We start from the raw sequence: 23883 nt of genomic DNA on the forward strand, positions 1-23883 counted from the left end.
AGCTACAGATGTCCTGTTTTTAAGAAGGCGCTAAGTGCAGTATAAATGAAGCTAATTCAACTCAACATTAATCACTGTGCAGCAGCCCAGGATCTCCTCACACAGACTATCCTCGAATCTCAAATAGATGTTGCCATAATAAGCGAACAATATAAAGATTTAGAGAAAAATATATGGGAGAAAGATTCATCAGGAAGAGCCGCCGTATGGGCCTGTGGTAACAAGGCTATTGAAGAGGGGATGAAACATCAATCTGAAGGATACGCTAGGATTAAAATTTGCGGAATATACGTATATAGCTGCTACATGTCACCAAACTCTAGTCTTCAAGAGTTTGAAAATACAATTGAAAATCTAGTGCTAGATGCAAGCCAGCACAAGCCAACTATCATTGGAGGAGACTTCAACGCCTCAGCTGTAGACTGGGGTTGCCAAAGAACCAATAACAGAGGTCGTGTACTTCTGGAAGCGTTTTCAGCACTAGATGTCGTCCTGTTAAATAAAGGAAATGCACAAACCTTTAGGAGAGCGGGATACGGATCGATTGTTGACATTACCTTCGTCAGTAGCTCGCTAGCTAAGGATGTACAGTGGGAAGTGAGTGAGCACTATACCCACAGTGACCATCAGGCAATACTATTTACAGTAAACAAAGGAAATACTACTAATGTACCTCGAGAAAAAGCCATCTTTCGCGGTTGGGCAAGCGATAAACTTGACTCAGCAGTCTTTGTAGAAATGTTCTCCAACGAAACCATAGAAGAGGGGTCTTCCAACGACATGGCCGAGAGAGTAATTAATTCCCTAAAGACGGCATGCGACGCGTCAATGCCAAGAAGAAGACACTGTAACAGAAGAAAACAAAACTACTGGTGGAACGAGGACATAGCAAAGCTAAGAAAAGAATGTTTAAAATGCAGACGTATATACCAAAGGGGAAGATCGCGTCCCTTCTTCGAAAGAAAAAGGGAAGCATATCACCAGGCGAGAATTAACCTACAGAAAGCCATAAATAAGAGTAAATCAGACTCCTTTAAACAACTATGTAACGATGCTGACTCCAATCCCTGGGGCAATGCATATCGCATAGTTATGTCCCGATTGAAGGGGAAAAAATCAGCCCAAGTAACGTGCCCCACATTAATAAAAAAAATAGTAACTACGCTTTTTCCGCAGGGTGAACCATTTGTAGACATGTTACCATGCAGTAATATGTCAGAACCATTGCCAGTAACTGAGGACGAGATCCTAAAATTGTGCTGCAAAATCGGTGACAAAAAAGCACCAGGACTGGATAATATTCCAAACAAAGCACTGAAGATTGCATTAAAAACCACGCCACAGCTGTTTGTCTCATTATTTGATAAATGCCTGAGAGATGGAGTGTTTCCATCGCGATGGAAGAAGCAAAAGCTCATCCTGATACCCAAACCCGGGAAAACTTTAGGCGAACCTCAGTCTTATAGACCGATTTGCCTTCTGGATACATTAGGCAAGTGCTTGGAGAGGTTGATATATACCAGAATACTGAACGCTGTAGAGGAATCAATCGGCTTATCAAAGATGCAATACGGCTTCCGAAAAGAGAGGTCCACAGTGGACGCAATAAATTATGTTGTCAACATTGCAGAAAAGGCCATCAGAGGCAAAAGAAGTACAAGAAAATACTGCGCGATAATAACATTGGACATTAAGAATGCCTTTAACTCGGCTGAATGGTGTAATATAATAACCGCACTGCGCAAACTAAATATTCCGGAGTATCTCATAAAAATGGTTAAAGACTACTTTTCAGACAGAACCCTGTGGTACGAGACAGACAATGGTATTGAGTCCCAAAACATTTCTGCTGGCGTTCCGCAAGGATCGGTCCTAGGCCCGCTACTATGGAACATCATGTACGATGACCTATTCAGGCTCAGTGTTCCGGAAGAGGTAAAAATTGTAGGCTTTGCAGACGATGTCGCAGTAGTAGTCCAAGCTCGAAATCTGGAAGAAGTGCAGCTTTATGCAAACGAAGCAATTAGATCCATTAAGATTTGGCTGGAAAAATCAAACCTGAAACTAGCAGAACACAAAACAGAAGCTGTGCTAGTAAGCAGTAGGAGAGCGAAAGAAGTGTTAACGGTCCAAGTTGGAAGAAGTGAAATCGTGTCCACGGAAGCAATAAAATACCTGGGCGTGATAATCGATAATCGTTTAAACTTTAAAAGGCATATCGAATATTCATGCCTTAAGGCTACCAACGTCGTGAATGCACTGGCGAGATTGATGCCAAACATAGGAGGTCCGAGGCAAAGTCGAAGAATTCTTCTCTCGAGAGTGGCAAACTCTATACTGCTTTATGGCTCCCCCATCTGGGAGGGCTTCCTGAGATGTACTTCCAGAAAGGACATGATGTCCATCTTCCGCAGAGGATGCCTACGTATTTGCAGCGGATACCGCACTATATCTCTCGAGGCATCCTGTGTTATCGCGGGCATAGTCCCCTTAGACATTACCGCACAAGAATTTTCAAAAATATACGAAACTAAAAGACAAAATACAGAGGCGCAGCACAGAAACACTCGAAATGACGAAAGAAGATCCTCAATGGAAAAATGGCAAAGACGGTGGGAGAACTCTTCTGCAGGACGCTGGACTTACAAATTGATTCCAAAAATAGAGAAATGGGTAAACCGCAGGCATGGAGAAGTTAACTACAATTTAACGCAGTTTTTAAGTGGACATGGAGGCTATAGAAGCTACCTGCACCGTTTTGGTCACGATGACTCACCGGTGTGTCCAGTATGCCCAGGTGTTGATGAAAACATCGAACATGTCATATTTGTATGCCACAGATTTGAAGTAGAACGTACTAGGTTAGAAACCCAGCTGGGGCACAGATTAACTCCAGATAACACTGTGGATATCATGCTGACATCTGAGCTGCATTGGGACCGTATAAATTCCTTTATTACTTATGTAAACGAATCCCTAAGAAAAGAAGAACAGCTTCGGAAGCAAGTAAGAGCGGCACTGTCACAACGCCAGTAGAAATAAGTAGATCAGCGAAACAAGCTGGCCGCCCCGCGAAGTAATACCTACTGGCAGTTCCGCGGAGTGTGGTGTTGACGATGGAGGTGGTTTTAGTCGGTAGGAATCCGACATACCCAATGGGACCTATAGAAGGTTTCCACCTCCACTATAAAAAAAAAAAAAAAAAAAAAAAAAAAAAAAAAAGACTATAGACTAGACTATAGACTAGACTATAGACTAGACTATAGACTAGACTATAGACTAGACTATAGACTAGACTATAGACTAGACTATATACTAGACTATAGACTAGACTATAGACTAGACTATAGACTAGACTATAGACTAGACTATAGACTAGACTATAGACTAGACTATAGACTAGACTATAGACTAGACTATAGACTAGACTATAGACTAGACTATAGACTAGACTATAGACTAGACTATAGACTAGACTATAGACTAGACTATAGACTAGACTATAGACTAGACTATAGACTAGACTATAGACTAGACTATAGACTAGACTATAGACTAGACTATAGACTAGACTATAGACTAGACTATAGACTAGACTATAGACTAGACTATAGACTAGACTATAGACTAGACTATAGACTAGACTATAGACTAGACTATAGACTAGACTATAGACTAGACTATAGACTAGACTATAGACTAGGACTATAGACTAGACTATAGACTAGAGTAATTGACTAGACTGAAGACTACACTATTGACTACACTATAGAAAAGACTATTGACTAAACAAGACTATAAATTAGACTAGATACGTTTAGACTATATACTAGACTATAGACTAGACTACATGCTAGACTATAGACTAGACTATAGACTAGACCATAGATTAGACTATAGACTAGACTATAGACTAGACTAGAGACTAGACTATAGGACTAGATTAGATACTAGTCTGCAGACTAGACTATAGAATATACTATAGAATAGACTATTGGTTATGGACTAATGCATTGACTAGATTATTAATCAGGATTAGTTTATGAAAAGTTGTATATGGACAAGTCTATTTACTGATCTTTGGACTAACTTATTTACTAGTCTTGTAAATTACCTAGTTTCTATCAAATCAAAAATGACATTTTGCCCAACATTTCTAAATTTTTATCTAAAAGCAATATCATGTCATAATTATTATTCTCTAGATTTTATTACAAAAAATCCCACATAATATTAAAAACTATTAAACTACAATCTCTTTATCTCGAAGATTATATGTTTATTTTCGACAAAAAAAAATCAAAATAATTTTCCAAACAAACTCATCATTATGGCCACATGTAAGAAAAAAATCATAAAAAATGCACAATTTATTATTACTTTTAAATTGAAAACATAAATACAATTTACAAATGCAACACATACTTAATTTAAGAATAAACACACACAACTGGCACATTGACCCACTAAGAATTTTACTTCAAATGAATACCATGTGATGGTTGACATACTTATAAAATAATTATAAAAATTGTTAGAAAATTTTACAAATAGAATACGACGAAAAAATAGATACAATTATAATTGTAAACTATGAACACATACACACAGTTATTCATGTCAAGCAGGATAATAGTTAAACCTGAAGAAGTACTTTATGGAAAACATCCTTTAAATGCAATTAACGTCTAGCATCTTGTTCTACATTCAAAGGGCGAATCATCATTTTGGCAGCCTTTAGGGAATAGTTAGGACCCAACCAATCTTGCCAATACATGCCGCGGTATTGTTCGATTTTATTAAAATCTTGATCATGATAAGGACCCATTAAATTGCTGGAAGAAAAAATGTTAAATTGTTAATTTTAGTTTTTTACAAAAATGTTTAATTCAACTTACCTTTGATCACACCAATTATACCACCAGGCTCCTTTGTGCGATTGAGCACAATTACAATCGACACAACCATCATTGTCATTGTCGAATGTAGAAAATTTGCTGCCAGCATGATAACTGAATGAATCACCCGCATCTCCTTCATATTTGCCCAAAAGTTTCAATTCATATGATTCTTGTTCATTGCCAATGGCAAATAAATTGTAGCGAGCATATTTGCGATTATTATCAAAATCTTCCAAGGTAATTAACAGCTCATGTACACTAGAAGCAGTCAAAGCATACAATTTTTCGAGACCAATGAAAAATTCACCAGCCAAGTTGCCAAAACCATGTTTATATTCTAACCAGCCACGTTGGAAATTGATATCACCATTAAAACGATTCATTATAACAGTCCAACCTCCGCCCAAGAGTTCATCATCACAGGCCACATAAAAAGGATCAGAGTTGGGTGTCAATTGTAGTTTTAGAATGCCATTGGTGGCTGCTACACCTTGAGCACAACTAGTAGTTAATTGTTGGCCACTACCGGCCGCAGCATAGAAATTGGGTACCAACGGTGTTAGGCCTCCTTGATTTTGTTGTCTTCTGAAGAGGTTGTTAAATCTTCTTTGTAGATTTCTGTATTAAAAAAAATATATATTTATTACTATTTTTATTTTTCTGGTGTAATGTAATAATTATTTGCTAATTATAACAATTGTTTTATATTGTTCGTTTTGTTTACATTTGCTTTTTGTAAACGTCATTTTCGTATTGACATTGAAGTATATTATTGTTTTGATTGTTTTTTTTTGTTCTTCCAAAATGCATAATAATTCGAAACCAGAATTAAATTGATCTATTGCACCGTGTGTGTGAGATTTCGTTTTTTATTACTTGCGGGGAAGGTTTCCTAACAATAAATGTTAATTTGAATTGTACTTACTTGTAGACTAGACTATAGACTAGACTATAGACTAGACTATAGACTAGACTATAGACAACACTATAGACTAGAATATAGACTACACTATAGACTAGAATATAGACTAGACTATAGACTAGACTATAGACTAGACTATAGACTAGACTATAGACTAGAATATACACTAGACTAGGCTATAGACTAGACTATAGACTAGACTATAGACTAGACTATAGACTAGACTATAGACTAGACTATAGACTAGACTATAGACTAGACTATAGACTAGACTATAGACTAGACTATAGACTATAGACTAGACTATAGACTAGACTAGACTATACTATAGACTAGACTATAGACTAGACTATAGACTAGACTATACAATAGACTAGACAAAGACTAGACTAGACTATAGACTATAGACTAGACTATAGACTAGACTAGACTATAGACTAGACTAGACTAGACTAGACTAGACTAGACTAGACTAGACTAGACTAGACTATAGACTAGACTATAGACTAGACTAGACTAGACTATAGACTACACTAGACTATAGACTAGACTAGACTATAGACTATAGACTAGACTAGACTAGACTATAGACTAGACTAGACTATAGACTAGACTAGACTAGACTAGACTAGACTAGACTAGACTAGACTAGACTAGACTAGACTAGACTAGACTAGACTAGACTAGACTAGACTATAGACTAGACTAGACTAGACTAGACTAGACTAGACTAGACTAGACTAGACTAGACTAGACTAGACTAGACTAGACTAGACTAGACTAGACTATAGACTAGACTAGACTATAGACTAGACTATAGACTAGACTATAGACTAGACTATAGACTATAGACTAGACTATAGACTAGGACTATAGACTAGACTATAGACTAGACTATAGACTAGACTATAGACTAGACTATAGACTAGACTATAGACTAGACTATAGACTAGACTATAGACTAGACTATAGACTAGACTATAGACTAGACTATAGACTAGACTATAGACTAGACTATAGACTAGACTATAGACTAGACTATAGACTAGACTATAGACTAGACTATAGACTAGACTATAGACTAGACTATAGACTAGACTATAGACTAGACTATAGACTAGACTATAGACTAGACTATAGACTAGACTATAGACTAGACTATAGACTAGACTATAGACTAGACTATAGACTAGACTATAGACTAGACTATAGACTAGACTATAGACTAGACTATAGACTAGACTATAGACTAGACTATAGACTAGACTATAGACTAGACTATAGACTAGACTATAGACTAGACTATAGACTAGACTATAGACTAGACTATAGACTAGACTATAGACTAGACTATAGACTAGACTATAGACTAGACTATAGACTAGACTATAGACTAGACTATAGACTAGACTATAGAACTAGACTATAGACTAGACTATAGACTAGACTATAGACTAGACTATAGACTAGACTATAGACTAGACTATAGACTAGACTATAGACTAGACTATAGACTAGACTATAGACTAGACTATAGACTAGACTATAGACTAGACTATAGACTAGACTATAGACTAGACTATAGACTAGACTATAGACTAGACTATAGACTAGACTATAGACTAGACTATAGACTAGACTATAGACTAGACTATAGACTAGACTATAGACTAGACTATAGACTAGACTATAGACTAGACTATAGACTAGACTATAGACTAGACTATAGACTAGACTATAGACTAGACTAGACTATAGACTAGACTATAGACTAGACTATAGACTAGACTATAGACTAGACTATAGACTAGACTATAGACTAGACTATAGACTAGACTATAGACTAGACTATAGACTAGACTAGACTATAGACTAGACTATAGACTAGACTATAGACTAGACTATAGACTAGACTATAGACTAGACTATAGACTAGACTATAGACTAGACTATAGACTAGACTATAGACTAGACTATAGACTAGACTATAGACTAGACTATAGACTAGACTATAGACTAGACTATAGACTAGACTATAGACTAGACTATAGACTAGACTATAGACTAGACTATAGACTAGACTATAGACTAGACTATAGACTAGACTATAGACTAGACCATAGACTAGACTATAGACTAGAGTTTAAGTGCTAGTAATCGAACTCACTTTGGCTTCTAATATTATTAGCAAGTAAAGCCTATAATTAATTTTTTCGCTACAAGTTTTGAAGTTTAAACTCACTATTGCCTCTTAGGAATACTTCATGTCTCAAGAGAAATCTACAATTTTGTTTATAAAAAAAATTCAATAAAATGCATTTTAAATTATTCTTTTATAAGAGGTGTTTTAACAAATATGTAAAACCACCTCTTTTATAATTAAAAAAATTAAATCTATCAAACCACTATTAAGCGCAGAATGACAGGCATGTGGACATGTTGTATATAGTAGTTGGTTACAGAATATAAATATTTATTTATAATGGATTTTAAGCTAGTCTTAGCTATGATCTTAACCGCCTTAAAATGCCTTTTCTGCTTAAGAGATAAATAAAATTATAAACAGGGAATTTGAAAAAGAGGCGTGAGTAATGGGCATCAATTGTATAAAACTTAACTAACATAGAATTTCGGATAAGAATGTTATAACATCGGAAGGGTCACAGTTCTATATAGTGTGAAGAGTGTAAATTTTACACTCTAATTTATACAGAGAGTCTGTAAACGTCATCGAATTGTCATTTCATTTCCATCTAAGAAACCTGATTTGAACATTTTCTAAATTTTCTTTAAGATCTAACAAATATCAAATCTTTTGTACATCCTCTATATTTTTACATAATAAATCCAAGTTAAAAACTCAATCTCATACTTACCCAGTTGTTTGCATCAATTTGGTGACATTTGCTTGTAATTGAGCTTGTAAGCCATTTACAGCAACTCTAGTGGATGTCAGCAACGTTGCCAAAGCATCTAATTTTTGTGAATCACTAATCGAAAATACACCCTGTGGCACTTGAGATTGGGTTTGAGGCTGCTGTTGTTGGGGTCTTTGGTCTGTTTGTCTGGCCTTACGTAAAACGTTTAAATCTACTATAGAATTATAACAAAGAAATAAATCTAATTATTATTTAGTTTTTATTACGAGTTTTCTTTAACAACAAATAACAAAAATTGTTATGATTAGTAACTATTAAACTGTTGTTATGAAATATTAATTTTGTTGTTTTTAAAGTTAACTACCACATCCAACACCGTTATTATTTACCATTATCTGTTTTGTCGTTTGAATGATTTCTATTATCGGTTATGATGTGGGTGTGATTTAGTGTTTTCATATATTCTTCGAATTCACCTAATAATTGATCAACGCCATGTCGTGTTAAACGTTGTATATGTTCCGTGACATCCATACGTTTACCAAAGTCAGTCTGTTGTACCGCCAGCGAATCCATGCGAGCCAAGTTACTGGATTCAAATTGTACTATTCTGAAATAAAAAAAATTGTAAATTAAAAAATGGAAATCTTTAATATTATTTTTTTATATAATTAATCATAAGACAAAATGGGCGTAGTAAAAATAGGAGGCGTGGCACCTGCCTAATGAATTCAATACAAAAATTCATATATCTGGAAAACCTTCAGAGCTAAAAATTTCAAATTTTGCACGTGGAACATCAATATGTATATGAACAATTTGGCGGGCTAGATAAAGTGTACGTGGCACCTCCCATATGAATTAAAGACATCCATATATCTGGCAAATTATTGCAGCTAGATATATTGCAGGAAAAACTTTGACAACAATGCAAAACATTTGGGAAATAAATTGGCACTTAGCAATAGTGGTCATGGTACCATTCATATGAATTAAATACAAAAATTCGTGTATCTGGGAAACCTAAGAGACTTATAAGGAACCGGAATATATAATATTTTATACGATCAACTTTCGAGGTATTACAAATGGAATTCCAAACTGAATAAACCCCAAACTATTCTAATTTTGGATATAAAGCAACATTGTTCATACGTTAATTACATATTCCCAAATCAAGTCATAATTTTTTTGAAAAATGATGTATAGGTTACCTTCACTTTTAATAGAAGCACTGAGTTATTCTTAAAGAATCAACGTATTTTTAAAGTCACGCAATCATTTAATAAAGAAGAAAAGTTTTTTCATTTTGATTTTATAAATATAGGAAGTGGGTAAAAATTAAAAAATATATACTTATGTATATAATTAGCTTGATTTCTTAAGTTAATTGAACCAGAAATATTGGTAGTAACATATTTATTAAGGTGGGTCGAAAATACCTTTTTTGCTCGAATCAACTTTTAAGAGTATCGCCGCCAAAGTGTAGAAATCTTCAATATACCCATAAAAATATGTTTAGCGGTTTAGGTGTAATTGACTGAAAATTAAAACTTATGCCATCTGTCGGACAAATTAAAAACTTTAAAGGGACACTTCTCACGATCCCTGAAACATATATTTTAAATTTTGTCCTATCATGTACCGTAGTTCCTGAATTTATCGATTTCGAACAACTATTCCCCTTTTATTTATATTGATTTCGCTAACAAATTCTTTAGATTTAAACCTACCATGAAAAGCCTTTTTCCGATCCATCCAATGCCTTTCAGATTAACAAAATACTAATTTTTAAAAACAAAATATTTTTGTACAACTTTAAACCATGAGCGGTATGGTCAATTATAAAATTCGGTAGATAGATTTTGGCTTATAGGAAACTTACTTCTATGTGCGTTAAAGTCATTTTCTGCAGGAGGTCTCTTATGTCGAATTTCAGCGCTATACTCGTATTTCAAGCCATTACGCCAGTAATGGGCGTTAATTTGGTAGAGAGAATTGAACTCATATAAAACTTATTTATATTTTTATTGAGCTTTAAAGTAATTTTCCGAGGGGGACCTTATATGGTTATTAGGGCAAATTATGGACCGATCCTCATAAAATTCGGGTTCATATAAAGCTTATTTATGTCGCATATCATTGCTATACCTGCATTTTTAAAACAGTTATGACTATTATAGTTGCTTTTCGGGGACCACTTGTATGGGGGCAATGTGAAAACGTGGGCCGATATTGTCTATTTTCAATACTAAACAAACCTTAGCTATAAGAAATATTTGTGGAAAATTTCACCTCTCTTGCTCTTTACGTTCGGACTCTATCGTGTTTCAACAGACAGACAGACGGACGGACAGATGGACAGACATAGCAAGATTGTCTCATAATTTAATAAGGACCCAGAATATATACACTTTTGTAGGTGTATGATTAATATTACGATGAGTTACAAACGGAATAACAAAATCAATATACCCCCCATCTTTTTTGATGGTGGGTATAAAAATTAAAGCAATACTTGCAACATATTACGCTTTTTATAAGTTTCACCTTCGTGAGAAGGGTATATATAAGTTTATCATTCCATTTGTAATTTCTATAATATAATTTTTCGACCCTAGGTAAGCCAGAACGTATAAAAGGGGACTTTTGGTACTCTTTTGGTCTCCAAAAGGTACTTTTTAAATTCTCTAAAATAATAAACCTAGAAACATAAGATTTAGCATATAGAGTCCGAAGTAAATGAGAACCTATAAAAAGGGACTTTTAGGTACATTTTCCTTCTTCAAAAGGTACTTTTTTGAACGTTTTATAATATTGAACCTAGAAACATAAAACAAAATGTTCCGTTCTTAAACTAGTACTTTTTGGGTTTTACGCAATATTAAACCTAGAAACATATAATCAGACATATGTACATGTATATCTGATGGAAGGAAAATCTAAGAGAGTATAAGGTATTTTTTTTAATATTAAACCTAGAAACACGTAGCGTCCTGATTGAATGAAAATCTATATATCATTTGAAGATGAAAAAAGTACTAATAAGTAATAGTACAGATTTTTACGAATTTGGTTAATTAAATAGTGTTATTTAAATAAAATAGGTATCATTTAATGATGAAAAAAGTACCAAAAGTTTCATCATTTAATCGGCAATAAGTATGTTAAAATTCTTGTAAATTCTGCTTTTGTAAAAAGTACAAAAATTACGTTTTAAAAAAAAGTACCAAATTATTCACCTGAATTTGGTTATAAATGGGGCTTGAAATCCAAGTTGCAAATGTCAAAGTATCACGATTCTAGGTTCAAGCTGTGCAATGATCAATCAGTCAGTAACGCGACTCTTCACAGAGGGAAAAAATATACACGCCTTCTAACAAATTGACACCAAACTTTTCAAACTCCGTTGTCAATAGTGAGCTTACCACGTTTGTTAACTTTTAGACAACGAATGTGCATAAAATTTAGATTGCGACAACGAATTGTTTAAATGTTGACAACGTTGCGTGATCAACATTACATGTTGTTGTTGTATGTATATGTATATACTTGACAACGGATGTTATTGAAAAATTTGTTCTCAATTTGGTACCAGGCGTGTATATTTTTTCCCTATGTGTTTTATATAGATATGTATATAGATTGTATATTAAAAAATCATTCTAGAATAGGGTAAAAAGTTAACGGCTACTATTTCACTTGATAAATTTTAGTAGTGTATACTAATAAGTAAGTGTCTTCTTTCAAAGTTGTTTTTTTTTTATTTTCACCAACAAAGTAATTACTTGTTCCAATTCGATGAATAAACCGTATTATAATTAGTTTAACTTAAGATAAGACTAAGCAATTAAAAATAAAAAATTTTTGTAAAACAAAGTATAAGTATACGAGGGTCTGCAGCTAGCAGTAACATTTTTTTAAATATTTTAAATTTATTTAAACAAAAAATTCTAATAAATCTTCCTAAATCCTTGTAGGGAATTTAACGTCATATACACATTGTACAAGTATTCAAATTCTAATTAATATAATTTTGTTTCCACAAAAAAAAATATTCAATCTCATTAATATTTTAAACACTTTTCATGCAGGTATTTTTAATGTATTGTATTTTTTCATTAACCATCAATCATCAGTTCAATTGCTAAAAGTTTGTGTGTCATTAAGTCAGTCTGTCAATAAAATATTGAACAGAAAATAGAAAACAACACACAAACAAAATGTTCTTCTCTTACTTTTGCGGTTCCATTTATTTACTTAATTTTAATTAAATACTCGTACATTACTACAACAATTATTTAAAACACAAAATTTTTTTCCAACAACTAATTAGCATGTAATATACAGCATATGAACGCATTAGTTTGGCTCATAGCAGCACGTTGGTTAATGAGCTACAGATACAGCGAAACAAACAGCAAACGAAATATAGGTACTAAAAAGTACTTGTGTAAATAGTACTAGTAGTACTATTAGTATTTTTGTATACTTTTGTTTATATAGTAAAGTAGTAGCCATTTATTGGCTGTATTTGTTTGCAAACAAAATTTGTATTCAAAAATTTTGTTCCCATCAAGGTCGTTTAATATTTATGTATGTTTTTGTTGTTGTATTTTTATTCTTGTTTAATAAAAATCTATTATAATTAAATTTGTTAATAAGAAAAAATAACAATAAAAGTATTTTGCCAAAAGATGTATATATATGTATGTATATATTTGAAATTTTAACCAAATTGTTAGAGAAAATATTTATGGATTGTATGTTTTTTTTTTTACGTACCGATGTGATACAGCAACAGCATCATCTACAACATTCACCCAATAATCATCATCGTCATGATTATTGCTGTTAACATTAAATTTTTTTTAAAGAAATCAAGTTTTTTTCGGTTTGTTTCCTTTAGCCAAAAGATCAAAAGTAAATGAAATACATACATATGTATGTAGTATTTCTTTATAAGAAGACACAATGACGTTAGCAAAAATACCCTACACCACGCGAACAATAATGTTAAGCAAATGATTTTGTACGTTTTTGATTTTGAATCAAATTTTTTCTGCAAATTTATATCAATATGATACCCTATACCAGTGAGTATGTTAAAAATCCTTAATTGCTTAATTCCGAAATATTTTAACAATTTTTAGAGAGATAATAGTATATTTGACGTAATTATGGCATAAAAAGCCCAAATCGGGAGGTACGGTTGTATGGGGGCTAGGTGAAATAATGGACCGATTTCAACAATTTTCAATAGGCTTCGTCCCTGTGCCAAAAAACATGTTTGGTCCAAATTTCATCAAATTATCTTGAAAATTGCGGCCTATACCTTGCGCACAAGGTTTACATGGACAGCCAGCCAGCCAGCCGGACAGACGGACGGACATGTCTTAATCGACTCAAAAAGTGATTCTGAATCGATCGGTATACTTTAAGGTGGGTGTAGGACCAATATTTTTGTGTATTACAAACATCAGCACAAACGTATAATACCCTCCCCACTATAGTGGTGTAGGGTATAAAAAGTGATTTTCTGAAAGAGGGGTTATACAGGGGCAAAGGTAAATATGGTCCTACTCGTATAAATTTTGGTATAGCGATTTAGGATGACATTTATGCAGAATTTCAATGTGATAGTAGTGTTTAAACGTGAATTTCAAGTCATTTTCTGAAGGGGACTTTGTATGGGGGCTAGGGTCAAAAAGTGAGCTCAAAAGCCATATTCGGGGGGTACGGATTTATAGGGGCTAGGAGGAATAATGGTCCGATTTCAACCATTTTCAATAGGCTTCAAAGAAAGTCAAATGTGCCGAATTTCATCAAATCTTGAAAGGTTTACATTTTCATACAGACGGACGGACAGACAGAAAGCGATTCTGAATATTTTTGGGTATTCCAAACATCAGCACAAACCGATTTCATTAGTTCGTAATATATGATTTAGCCCTTAGCCTATAGCGGAGCCGATCTAGCCATGTCTGTCTGCGTTTGTATTGAAATCAATTTTCTGAAGACCCCAGATATCTTCCGGATCTAAATCTTCAGAGTCGAGAAAAATGAAATAAATTAAAATTTTATAAAATTAATCACATTATGGTGAGGGGTATATATAGGATTCGTCAAAGGCGAATATAGACTTTTTATTTTGAAACACTTTTACAATATGGATATATTCAAAATATTGTCCACTCCTTGCTATGAGCTTTTTCATTCTTTCTGAATAAGGTAAGACTTCCCAAATAGTTTCAAACAGATTTTGCCGTTGAGCGGTGGAGTTATTGCTTTCTCGCCTGCCACATATTATGGCAATTTTTTTTTTTTTTTTTTTTGGCCAAAACTCGCCTCAAACGCCTCAGGTTCGGTACCTGTGATGGTGTTGCCATAAATCTCAAAGAAGTTACGACCATTTTTACGCTTTCGATTATCGTAATGGATTAATTTTCCATCGCAAAGTAATGATTCGATGCAAAAATTATTTTGCAAAATTTTATGAAGTAATTCCTCCAATTCTTTTAAAACCGTTTTCGATGCCCAGGGCGATCACTTCTGAATTGAATAAACCGTCTCTTGCATGTAATGTACGTTTGCGTCACTTTCAAATTGAAATAATAAAGTAATACTTCATTTTCGAAACCAAAAAACTGATTGTTTTCACTATAAAGTTCAGAAGACAGAGTCTTTTGGTCCGACAACATCGAAACATCCGTCAGATTAATTGTAGATATACAAGTGGACGAGGCCCTTTCATTCATTCTGTTTCTTATTCATTTGACACCAACCCACTGCCAACGCTTAGCCAGTCCCACAGTCACTTCTCTGAGGGGTATCTGTTGTCTTTCTCGGAACCAGCATCGAATTTATTGAGAAAGATCGATTTTAAGGTGTATCAGTCTTTTTACCTACATTCTCACATGCACCCCAAAGGGACCGGTACAAGATTAAGTCCGCAATTCTGCCGTGTGCTCTAGCGCTTCTTGTTGTACCAGATATAATAAGTGCTCTGGTTCGACCCCAAGTCAAATCATTCCAAGATAATTCCGAAGATACATTTAACACCACCAGTTTATAGTCCCGACAGAGAAGAGGTACTGGTAGCACCTTTTTTCCCTGATAAGAATGAGAAGATGTTGTGGGAACATTCATCATAACAACATTTTTGTGGGAAGAGTCAAATATGGACCGATGTTCACCATATTTACAATATAATTTTAGGGCGCAGTTATACAGAATTCTATCACGAATGGGGAACAAAGTCAAACACAAAGTCTTCCGATATAAAATACTCGTCGAAAATTTAATAATGCTAGATCTTTTCGTTTATGAGCTATCGTGTCTACAACTACTACACACGGTCAGACATATGAATAGTTTTAGAATTTAATAAGGAACCAGAATATACATAGAAAAATAGATTTCTAGATCTACGTCCAATAAATTATTCTATGCTGCTCTTCTGACGGCGGGAATAAAAACTTGTCGTAGGGTATTTTAGACATAAATAAATTGCAAAAGAGATGTGAAATTTAGTTTGTGAACAATGTGTGAGCTGCTTGAAAACAAATAAAAAGCGAAATTTTAAATGTCATTTTGGGTGTTTTTTTTATTTTTTCTTAAAACAAAATTGCGGGAAAAGAAGTAAGACATATTATTATTTAATAGTTTTAAGTTATTGTTTGCTTTAAAGGTACTTTATGTGATTTTTTATTAATACAAAATATTTTTTGAAAATGCATTGTAGTCTGAAAATCTAAAACATTTTGTAGGTTAAAAAAATTAAATCTTTTTTTACAAAATATTTTTATTTGTTGGAAATGTTACTCTTATATTGAATACTAAGATTTTGTTTCTTTCCTTAAATAAAAATTGTCCAAATCTGAAATTCTGAGCAGATTTATTCATGTCCGTCTGTCTCTCAGCCTAAAACAGGCCACGCTAAAGGAATCCGACAAATTTTCCGAAAATATTCATTATTGTTTTAAGCAGTGTGGTATTGAAAATCAACAAAATCAGTTCACAATGTAAAAAGTTATAAATGCAAATTTCAGACTACTTTGGTAGTTTTTTCAGAAACTACCAAAGATAATTCTATGAGTTTTAACGTTATTTTTTCGCCCAATTATGTTGAAAATTTAAAAAATCGATTCACAAATTCCTATAGCTCTCATAGAAATACAAATTCCCGGAAATTGATTTATCGTTTATAACTTCCTCAAAAATATCGATATCCACACAAAATTTTACAAATACGTATGTATGTATATAATATGAACAGAAATCATATTACCATTGTTAATCTATATCGATCGGTCCATTTCAATGCTTATAACTAATTAAGAAATAATGATACCCAGCAAAAACTATGTAATGGCTTTTAATTGTAATTACTTACCTAACAACATACTTTTCAATGACTACTACATATCTTCTGGATTACATAGAAGTAGTCTGATAAGGTCTTGCTAATAATGTGTTATATAAAAACTTTCTAATTCATTAGCCATCTTGCCAGTGAAGATATAGAAGCTTATACGTTTTTTTCATTCGATTTACAATGACAACTTTTTCTAATTACTTGTAATCATTTTAGGTAAGTACTTGCCTCCAGTGATATCACCGTGTTAAAAAAATGTCTTAAAATGCTATTTTGGAAGTAAATTTTAGCATTTTAACCCCTTACATGGTAATAAAAGTTTTTAGTGGGTATATGTATGTATATCATATATCCCATAATTGGTCATAGCTACCATATAAGGCCTACTTCCCTGGAACGCACAAATTTCACAAAAAAGTATGTGAAATACTTTTTTCATTTTCAATACGAAAATTTACAACTTTTCTTTTTTCAGTTTTATATAAAATAAAATGTCAAAGAATAAAAAATATTTTATTTTCATTTGTAAAATATAAATTATTTTCGGATTTTTAAATGCATTAAAAGTGTGGCAAAAAATAATAAATATTAAGTTTAAGTGATAAGTAAAACTCTTAAGTGCTAATATCCTCGCAATTTCGCGAAGAAAATTTGATGTTTTGTGAGTACGTTTAGTTCTCTCAAGGGTGTTTTATTCTCTCAGAACTCGTCTGTGTGAAGAGAATAACAAATTTTGTTTGACAACCCCTTCAGTTTCGCCTATATCCCTACTATATGGCTCCAATCTCGAAATAAAATTTGACAGAAATACAAATTTCTACAATATTTTTTCCCGAAAGGTTCATATGGTCATATGTGACATACATATAAGATATTTTTCTAAAAATCAGATATTTTATTGATAAATAATGATATCGGACATGAATAAATCGACTCAATATCACTTTCTGAGTAGATTTAGCAATGTCTGTCTGTGTGTCCATGTAAACCTTGTGCGCACGCTACTGGTAGCAATTTTTAAGATAATTTGATGAAATTTGGCCGGCCAATGAGGAAGCCTATTGAAAATTGTTAAAATCGGTTCATTATTTCGTCTACCATCCATACAAACCATACCCACCGAATAGGGCTATTGTGCTCATAATTATATTAAATGTTCTAGTATCTCAACAAAAATCGGCAAAACTCAGTTTTATATGAGTCTAAATAACACTCCCGTTTTTTCGTAATTATGACTCTCCTTCTGAAAATGACTTGAAGGTCAAAATTAACTTATAAACACTAATAACACTATGAAATTTTGCATAAATAACTTTAATGGAGACGTAAAGTCCTCTACCAAAATTTATAAGGATGGGTTTATATCCTATTTACGCTTACCCCCATAAAAGCCCTCTTGTAGAAAATTTCATTTTTTGTCAACAAAAAGTAAAAATATTCCGGAATTAAGCTAAAAAACTATTTGAATGCTTTATTATTAAAACAATAATCTACATTTTTAACATACTTAATGGTGTAAGGTATCATATGGTCGGCTATGCACGGCCACTATACATTTATACTTGTTATATCCTACACCACTTTAGTGGGTAGGGGTTTGTGCTGATGTTTGTAACGTACAATAATATTGGTCCTATACCAACCTCAAAGTATACCAATCGGCTTTCTGGGTCGATTTAGCATTGACCGACCGTCTGTCTGTCTGTCTGTCCGCCGTCCGTGTAAACTTTGTAATCAAACTACAGGTCGTAATTTTAAAGATAATTTGGTACATGATCTAGGAACGAAGCCTATTAAAAATGGTTAAGATCGGTCTATTATTTCACCTAGCCCCCATATAACTGAACCCCCGAATAGGGCTTGTAAACCTTGTAATCAAACTACAAGTCACAATGAAATTTGGCACATGATCTTCTATTGTAGCAGAGATGAAGCCTATTGATAATGGTTAACATCGGTAATTATTTCACCTAGTCCCCATAGAACTGAACCCGCCGAATAGGCCTAATTATGTTTAATATACTCGTATCTGGACAAAAAGCAGCAAAACTAAGTTCTAGCCTTGATGACCCTAATGAATTTCATAATTATAGGGTCTCATTTGACTATAGCCCATATCTAAAGCCCCCTGACTTAAATGTCCACAATTTTATTGAACAATAAATGGCTTAAGTACAATTCAAGACAAGGTACAATTCAACTTAAATGCTTTATTATGAAAATTAAATCACATTTTATTTTTGTAACAGTTGTAGGGTATTATATGGTCGGCCTCGCCCGACTATAATTTCCTTCTTGTTCAGATTTAGCTATGTCCGTCTGTCCATGTAAACCTTGTAATCAAACTACAGGTTGCAATTTTGAAGATAATTCAATGAAATTTGGTACGTGATCTTCTAATACCCAAGGGACAAAGCCTATTGAAAATGGTTAAGATCGGTCTATTATTTCAGCTAGCCCCCAAACAACTATATCTATATCACTAAATGTTTTCCATTAACTAGTCTCAAAAACTTTTTGCATTTTGTTCCACAGTAACCTATAGCTTTAATTTTTATTATTTTTCAATATCATTAAACCAATATTTTATTAACTTTTAAAATAGTTGCAACTATTATTTAGTTCTTCAATAGGTGACAACTAATTAATATTCAATCAACATAACGAGTAAAATTTTTTATATATGTAAATTAATTGAATTGTAAACTCAACACAAATTTAAAAAAACAAAAATTGTGACTCACTTCTTTTCAATATTATCCAATCGTTTGCGTAAATCCTCATCCACGGTGGCCAATAAGCTAATGCGATCATGTAAATTCGTTATTAATTCTTTATAATCACAGTTATGGGATGTTGAGACAGACGATGTTGAAGGAGTTTGATTCTAAAAGAAGAATACAATACAGAGACAAACACATTTTTTTATTTATTTAGGATTTTTTTTTTTTTAATTTTTAATTTAAGCTTGATTTGTAAACTTGAATTAAAGAAAAACACAGTTCTTTTACAAAAACAACTAAAAAAATCGAATTCTTATCTATAAAGTGGTTAAACTTGTCTGAATTTTTTCTATAAATTTGTTTTGGTTTATTTTTCAAGATCATTTAGGTGTTTTTGGCTTCACATGCGTAAATTAAAAAAAAAAAAACTGTCTTAAAAGACTTGTTTAACATGAAATGCGATTTAGATTAAAATCACTAAAATATCACAAAAAAAAAGATCCATGGAGAAAAAACACATTTTTAGCAATTTTTATATGTGTTCTTCATTATTTTTTAAATTTAAAGAACAAAGAATATTTATTTGTTAAATTTTATTTTTATTACTTTTTTATTTAAATTTTAATATTATATAAAAAAATAACAGTTTTTTATATATATTTCTTTTTTATTTAAAAATTTTTATTATTTTTTTAATTTCTTCATTTTTCAAAACATTTTTTAAACATGACGTAGTTATTTTTTTCTGTGTAACTTGTTTTAAAAGAATTTTTTTATTTAATTAACACTTCACTTCACCAACAAAGCTTTCAGCCAAAGAACATTGAACTCTTAATAATGCACGTTTTGTAATACTTTGTTGTTATTTTATTACACTTTTATGTTTAACGTTTTTCTAATTATTCAAAAAACCTACCACTTTCCAACGCGTTACCGTATTGCGCGTTGTGTGCTGCACTGGTCTTTGCCAGTGTGTCTGGGTGGCGGGCGCTGTGGTAGACGCCTCTTGCATATGACAGCTTGTCAAATTGATCAATAAAATTATTAGTAAAACCTCTACAAAGAGGTGTTTAATTTTAATTAATAATTTCATTTTATTATATATTTTTTTATAAATAAATAAATATTTTGTTTTATATAATATTTAACAAAATTTATAAGTGATTCATATAAATTGTTTAATATTTAAATATATTCGACCGAGTTTGCTTTTACGATTAAAAAAAAAACAACGAACCGCTCCGTTCAACGTTTGCAATAAGACTAAAAACTTAATGATCGCAAGTTTAGTGTTTGTTTTTTTTCTTAAATCAAAAACAAAAACTTTTGCCAACCGAATACTTAGTCAATAAAACGTATACGAAAACAACAACTAAATAATACTTATAATACAAATAACAACAACAGAAGTCATGTTAAGGCATCACTCTCAGAAAAAATCGTCATCATCATTCATTTGCTGTATGCTGCTCATTTGTGTTGTGGAGGTACGACTGATCGTTGGGATGCCTCAATGTGGATTTTATTTTCGAAATGAAGACGATGTTTATTTAAATATTTGACAAGTTTGAAGTATGCTATTAGTCGATAGGAGGTATTGATTTGTATGCCCTACACAACTATAGTGGGGAAGGTATTATGCGTTTGTGCTGATGTTTGTAACGCACAAAATTATTGGTTATACACACACCTTCAAGTATACCGATCGAGTCAATTAAGACATGTCCGTCCGTCCGGCTGACTGGCTGTCCATTTGTTCAGGATCGGCCAATATTTGACCATAATTCCCATATAAAGCCTGTTTTAGAAAAAAATGTTCATCAATAAATTGCTTAAATACATCGTAATTAAGGTAAAATTCAACATAAAAGTTTCTTTATGAAAAATAAATAATTTTTAAAGTACACTCAGAGTGTAGGGTATTATATAGTCGGCCATGCCCGACTATACTTTCCTACTTGTGTAGATATGAAGCTATTTCTAGATTTATTTTCGATTCTGTGATAAAGATTGCTATAAGTTAGTTTCAGTTAGTTAGTTAGTTAGTTAATTAGTTAGTTAGTTGTTAGTTAGTTAGTTAGTTAGTTAGTTAGTTAGTTAGTTAGTTAGTTAGTTAGTTAGTTAGTTAGTTAGTTAGTTAGTTAGTTAGTTAGTTAGTTAGTTAGTTAGTTAGTAGTTAGTTAGTTAGTTAGTTAGTTAGTTAGTTAGTTAGTTAGTTAGTTAGTTAGTTAGTTAGTTAGTTAGTTAGTAGTTAGTTAGTTAGTTAGTTAGTTAGTTAGTTAGTTAGTTAGTTAGTTAGTTAGTTAGTTAGTTAGTTAGTTAGTTAGTTAGTTAGTTAGTTAGTAGTTAGTTAGTTAGTTAGTTAGTAGTTAGTTAGTTAGTTAGTTAGTTAGTTAGTTAGTTAGTTAGTTAGTTAGTTAGTTAGTTAGTTAGTTAGTAGTTAGTAGTTAGTTAGTTAGTTAGTTAGTTAGTTAGTTAGTTAGTTAGTTAGTTAGTTAGTTAGTTAGTTAGTTAGTTAGTTAGTTAGTTAGTTAGTTAGTTAGTTAGTTAGTTAGTTAGTTAGTTAGTTAGTTAGTTAGTTAGTTAGTAGTTAGTTAGTTAGTTAGTTAGTTAGTTAGTTAGTTAGTTAGTTAGTTAGTTAGTTAGTTAGTTAGTTAGTAGTTAGTTAGTTAGTTAGTTAGTTAGTTAGTTAGTTAGTTAGTTAGTTAGTTAGTAGTTAGTAGTTAGTAGTTAGTTAGTTAGTTAGTTAGTTAGTTAGTTAGTAGTTAGTTAGTTAGTTAGTTAGTTAGTTAGTTAGTTAGTTAGTTAGTTAGTTAGTTAGTTAGTAGTTAGTTAGTTAGTTAGTTAGTTAGTTAGTTAGTTAGTTAGTTAGTTAGTAGTAAACATAAAAGCCTATATAAAACCACACTGATAAACGAATTTTATAACGATTCCCGATTCCTGAAAACAATCGAACACTCATACAACACGAGACGACGCACAGAAGGAAGGTATCAAGTGGATCGGCATAAAAACAATTACGGAAAAAACTCCTTGTTCGTCACATTACCCAACATTTTTAATGAAATACCAATGAATTTACTAAATATTACTAATCCTAAATTAAGGAAAGTAAAATTGAAATTATATTTTATAGGAAAGCAATGATATGTACGTACTCTACATGCATTTATTTACTCACCACATCCTGCAGACAAGCCTAATGGCTTCGCGGGATTAGTTATAAGTTTTTTAAAATGTAAATCTATCGTAACATATTCCGAATAAAGAAATTTTGAAAAAAAAAAAAAAAAAAAAAAAAAAAAAAAAAAAAAAAAAAAAAAAAAAAAAAAAAAAAAAAGTTAGTTAGTTAGTTAGTTAGTTAGTTAGTTAGTTAGTTAGTTAGTTAGTTAGTTAGTTAGTTAGTTAGTTAGTTAGTTAGTAGTTAGTTAGTTAGTTAGTTAGTTAGTTAGTTAGTTAGTTAGTTAGTTAGTAGTAGTTAGTTAGTTAGTTAGTTAGTTAGTTAGTTAGTTAGTTAGTTAGTTAGTTAGTTAGTTAGTTAGTTAGTTAGTTAGTTAGTTAGTAGTTAGTTAGTTAGTTAGTTTTGTTTGTTTGTTTTGTTTGTTTGTTTGTTTGTTAGTTAGTTAGTAGTTAGTTAGTTAGTTAGTTAGTTAGTTAGTTAGTTAGTAGTAGTTAGTTAGTAGTTAGTTAGTTAGTAGTTAGTTAGTTAGTTTGTTTGTTTTGTTTGTTAGTTAGTTAGTAGTTAGTTAGTTAGTTAGTTTGTTTGTTAGTTAGTTATAGTTAGTAGTAGTTAGTTAGTTAGTTAGTTAGTTAGTTAGTTAGTAGTAGTTAGTAGTTAGTTAGTTAGTAGTTAGTTAGTTAGTTAGTTAGTTAGTAGTTAGTTAGTTAGTTAGTTAGTTGTTAGTTAGTTAGTTAGTTAGTTAGTTAGTTAGTTAGTTAGTTAGTTAGTTAGTTAGTTAGTTAGTTAGTTAGTTAGTTAGTTAGTTAGTTAGTTAGTTAGTTAGTTAGTTAGTTAGTTAGTTAGTAGTTAGTTAGTTAGTTAGTTAGTTAGTTAGTTAGTTAGTTAGTAGTTAGTTAGTTA

General features: G+C 32.1%; 1 protein-coding gene across 4 annotated transcripts; it reads right to left on the minus strand.

Moving 5' to 3' along the window:
* Positions 1-4341: 4341 nt before the first annotated feature.
* Positions 4342-21067, minus strand: LOC119613564 (fibrinogen-like protein 1). 4 transcript variants are annotated; one of them, XM_037969584.1, is made up of 6 exons: positions 20719-21067; positions 19824-19966; positions 9092-9312; positions 8700-8916; positions 4899-5519; positions 4342-4835 (listed from the first exon to the last, which is right to left on the minus strand). In XM_037969584.1, exons 1-6 carry the CDS (start codon positions 20893-20895, stop codon positions 4682-4684), a joined length of 1533 nt encoding a protein of 510 aa, XP_037825512.1. In that variant the 5' UTR covers positions 20896-21067; the 3' UTR covers positions 4342-4681. The 4 variants fall into 4 exon arrangements, with proteins under 4 accessions (XP_037825512.1, XP_037825514.1, XP_037825513.1 ...); XM_037969586.1 differs by having other exon boundaries at positions 8700-8913; positions 9179-9312; positions 20719-21051; XM_037969585.1 differs by having other exon boundaries at positions 9179-9312; positions 20719-21051.
* Between the last annotated feature and the right edge of the window lie 2816 nt (positions 21068-23883).

Source organism: Lucilia sericata, unplaced genomic scaffold (assembly GCF_015586225.1).
Source record: "Lucilia sericata isolate MDLA Ls3-8-SP2 unplaced genomic scaffold, ASM1558622v1 Contig002194F_arrow, whole genome shotgun sequence".
Lineage (NCBI taxonomy): Eukaryota > Metazoa > Arthropoda > Insecta > Diptera > Calliphoridae > Lucilia > Lucilia sericata.

Coding starts and splice junctions, on each gene's coding strand:
- LOC119613564 (XM_037969584.1), bottom strand. CDS start 20,895: ATGAAATTATTAATTAAAATTAAACACCTCTTTGTAGAGGTTTTACTA. Junction 19,967..20,718: donor CGGTAACGCGTTGGAAAGTG/GTAGGTTTTTTG, acceptor TTCTTCTTTTAG/AATCAAACTCCTTCAACATC. Junction 8,917..9,091: donor AAACGACAAAACAGATAATG/GTAAATAATAAC, acceptor ATAATTCTATAG/TAGATTTAAACGTTTTACGT.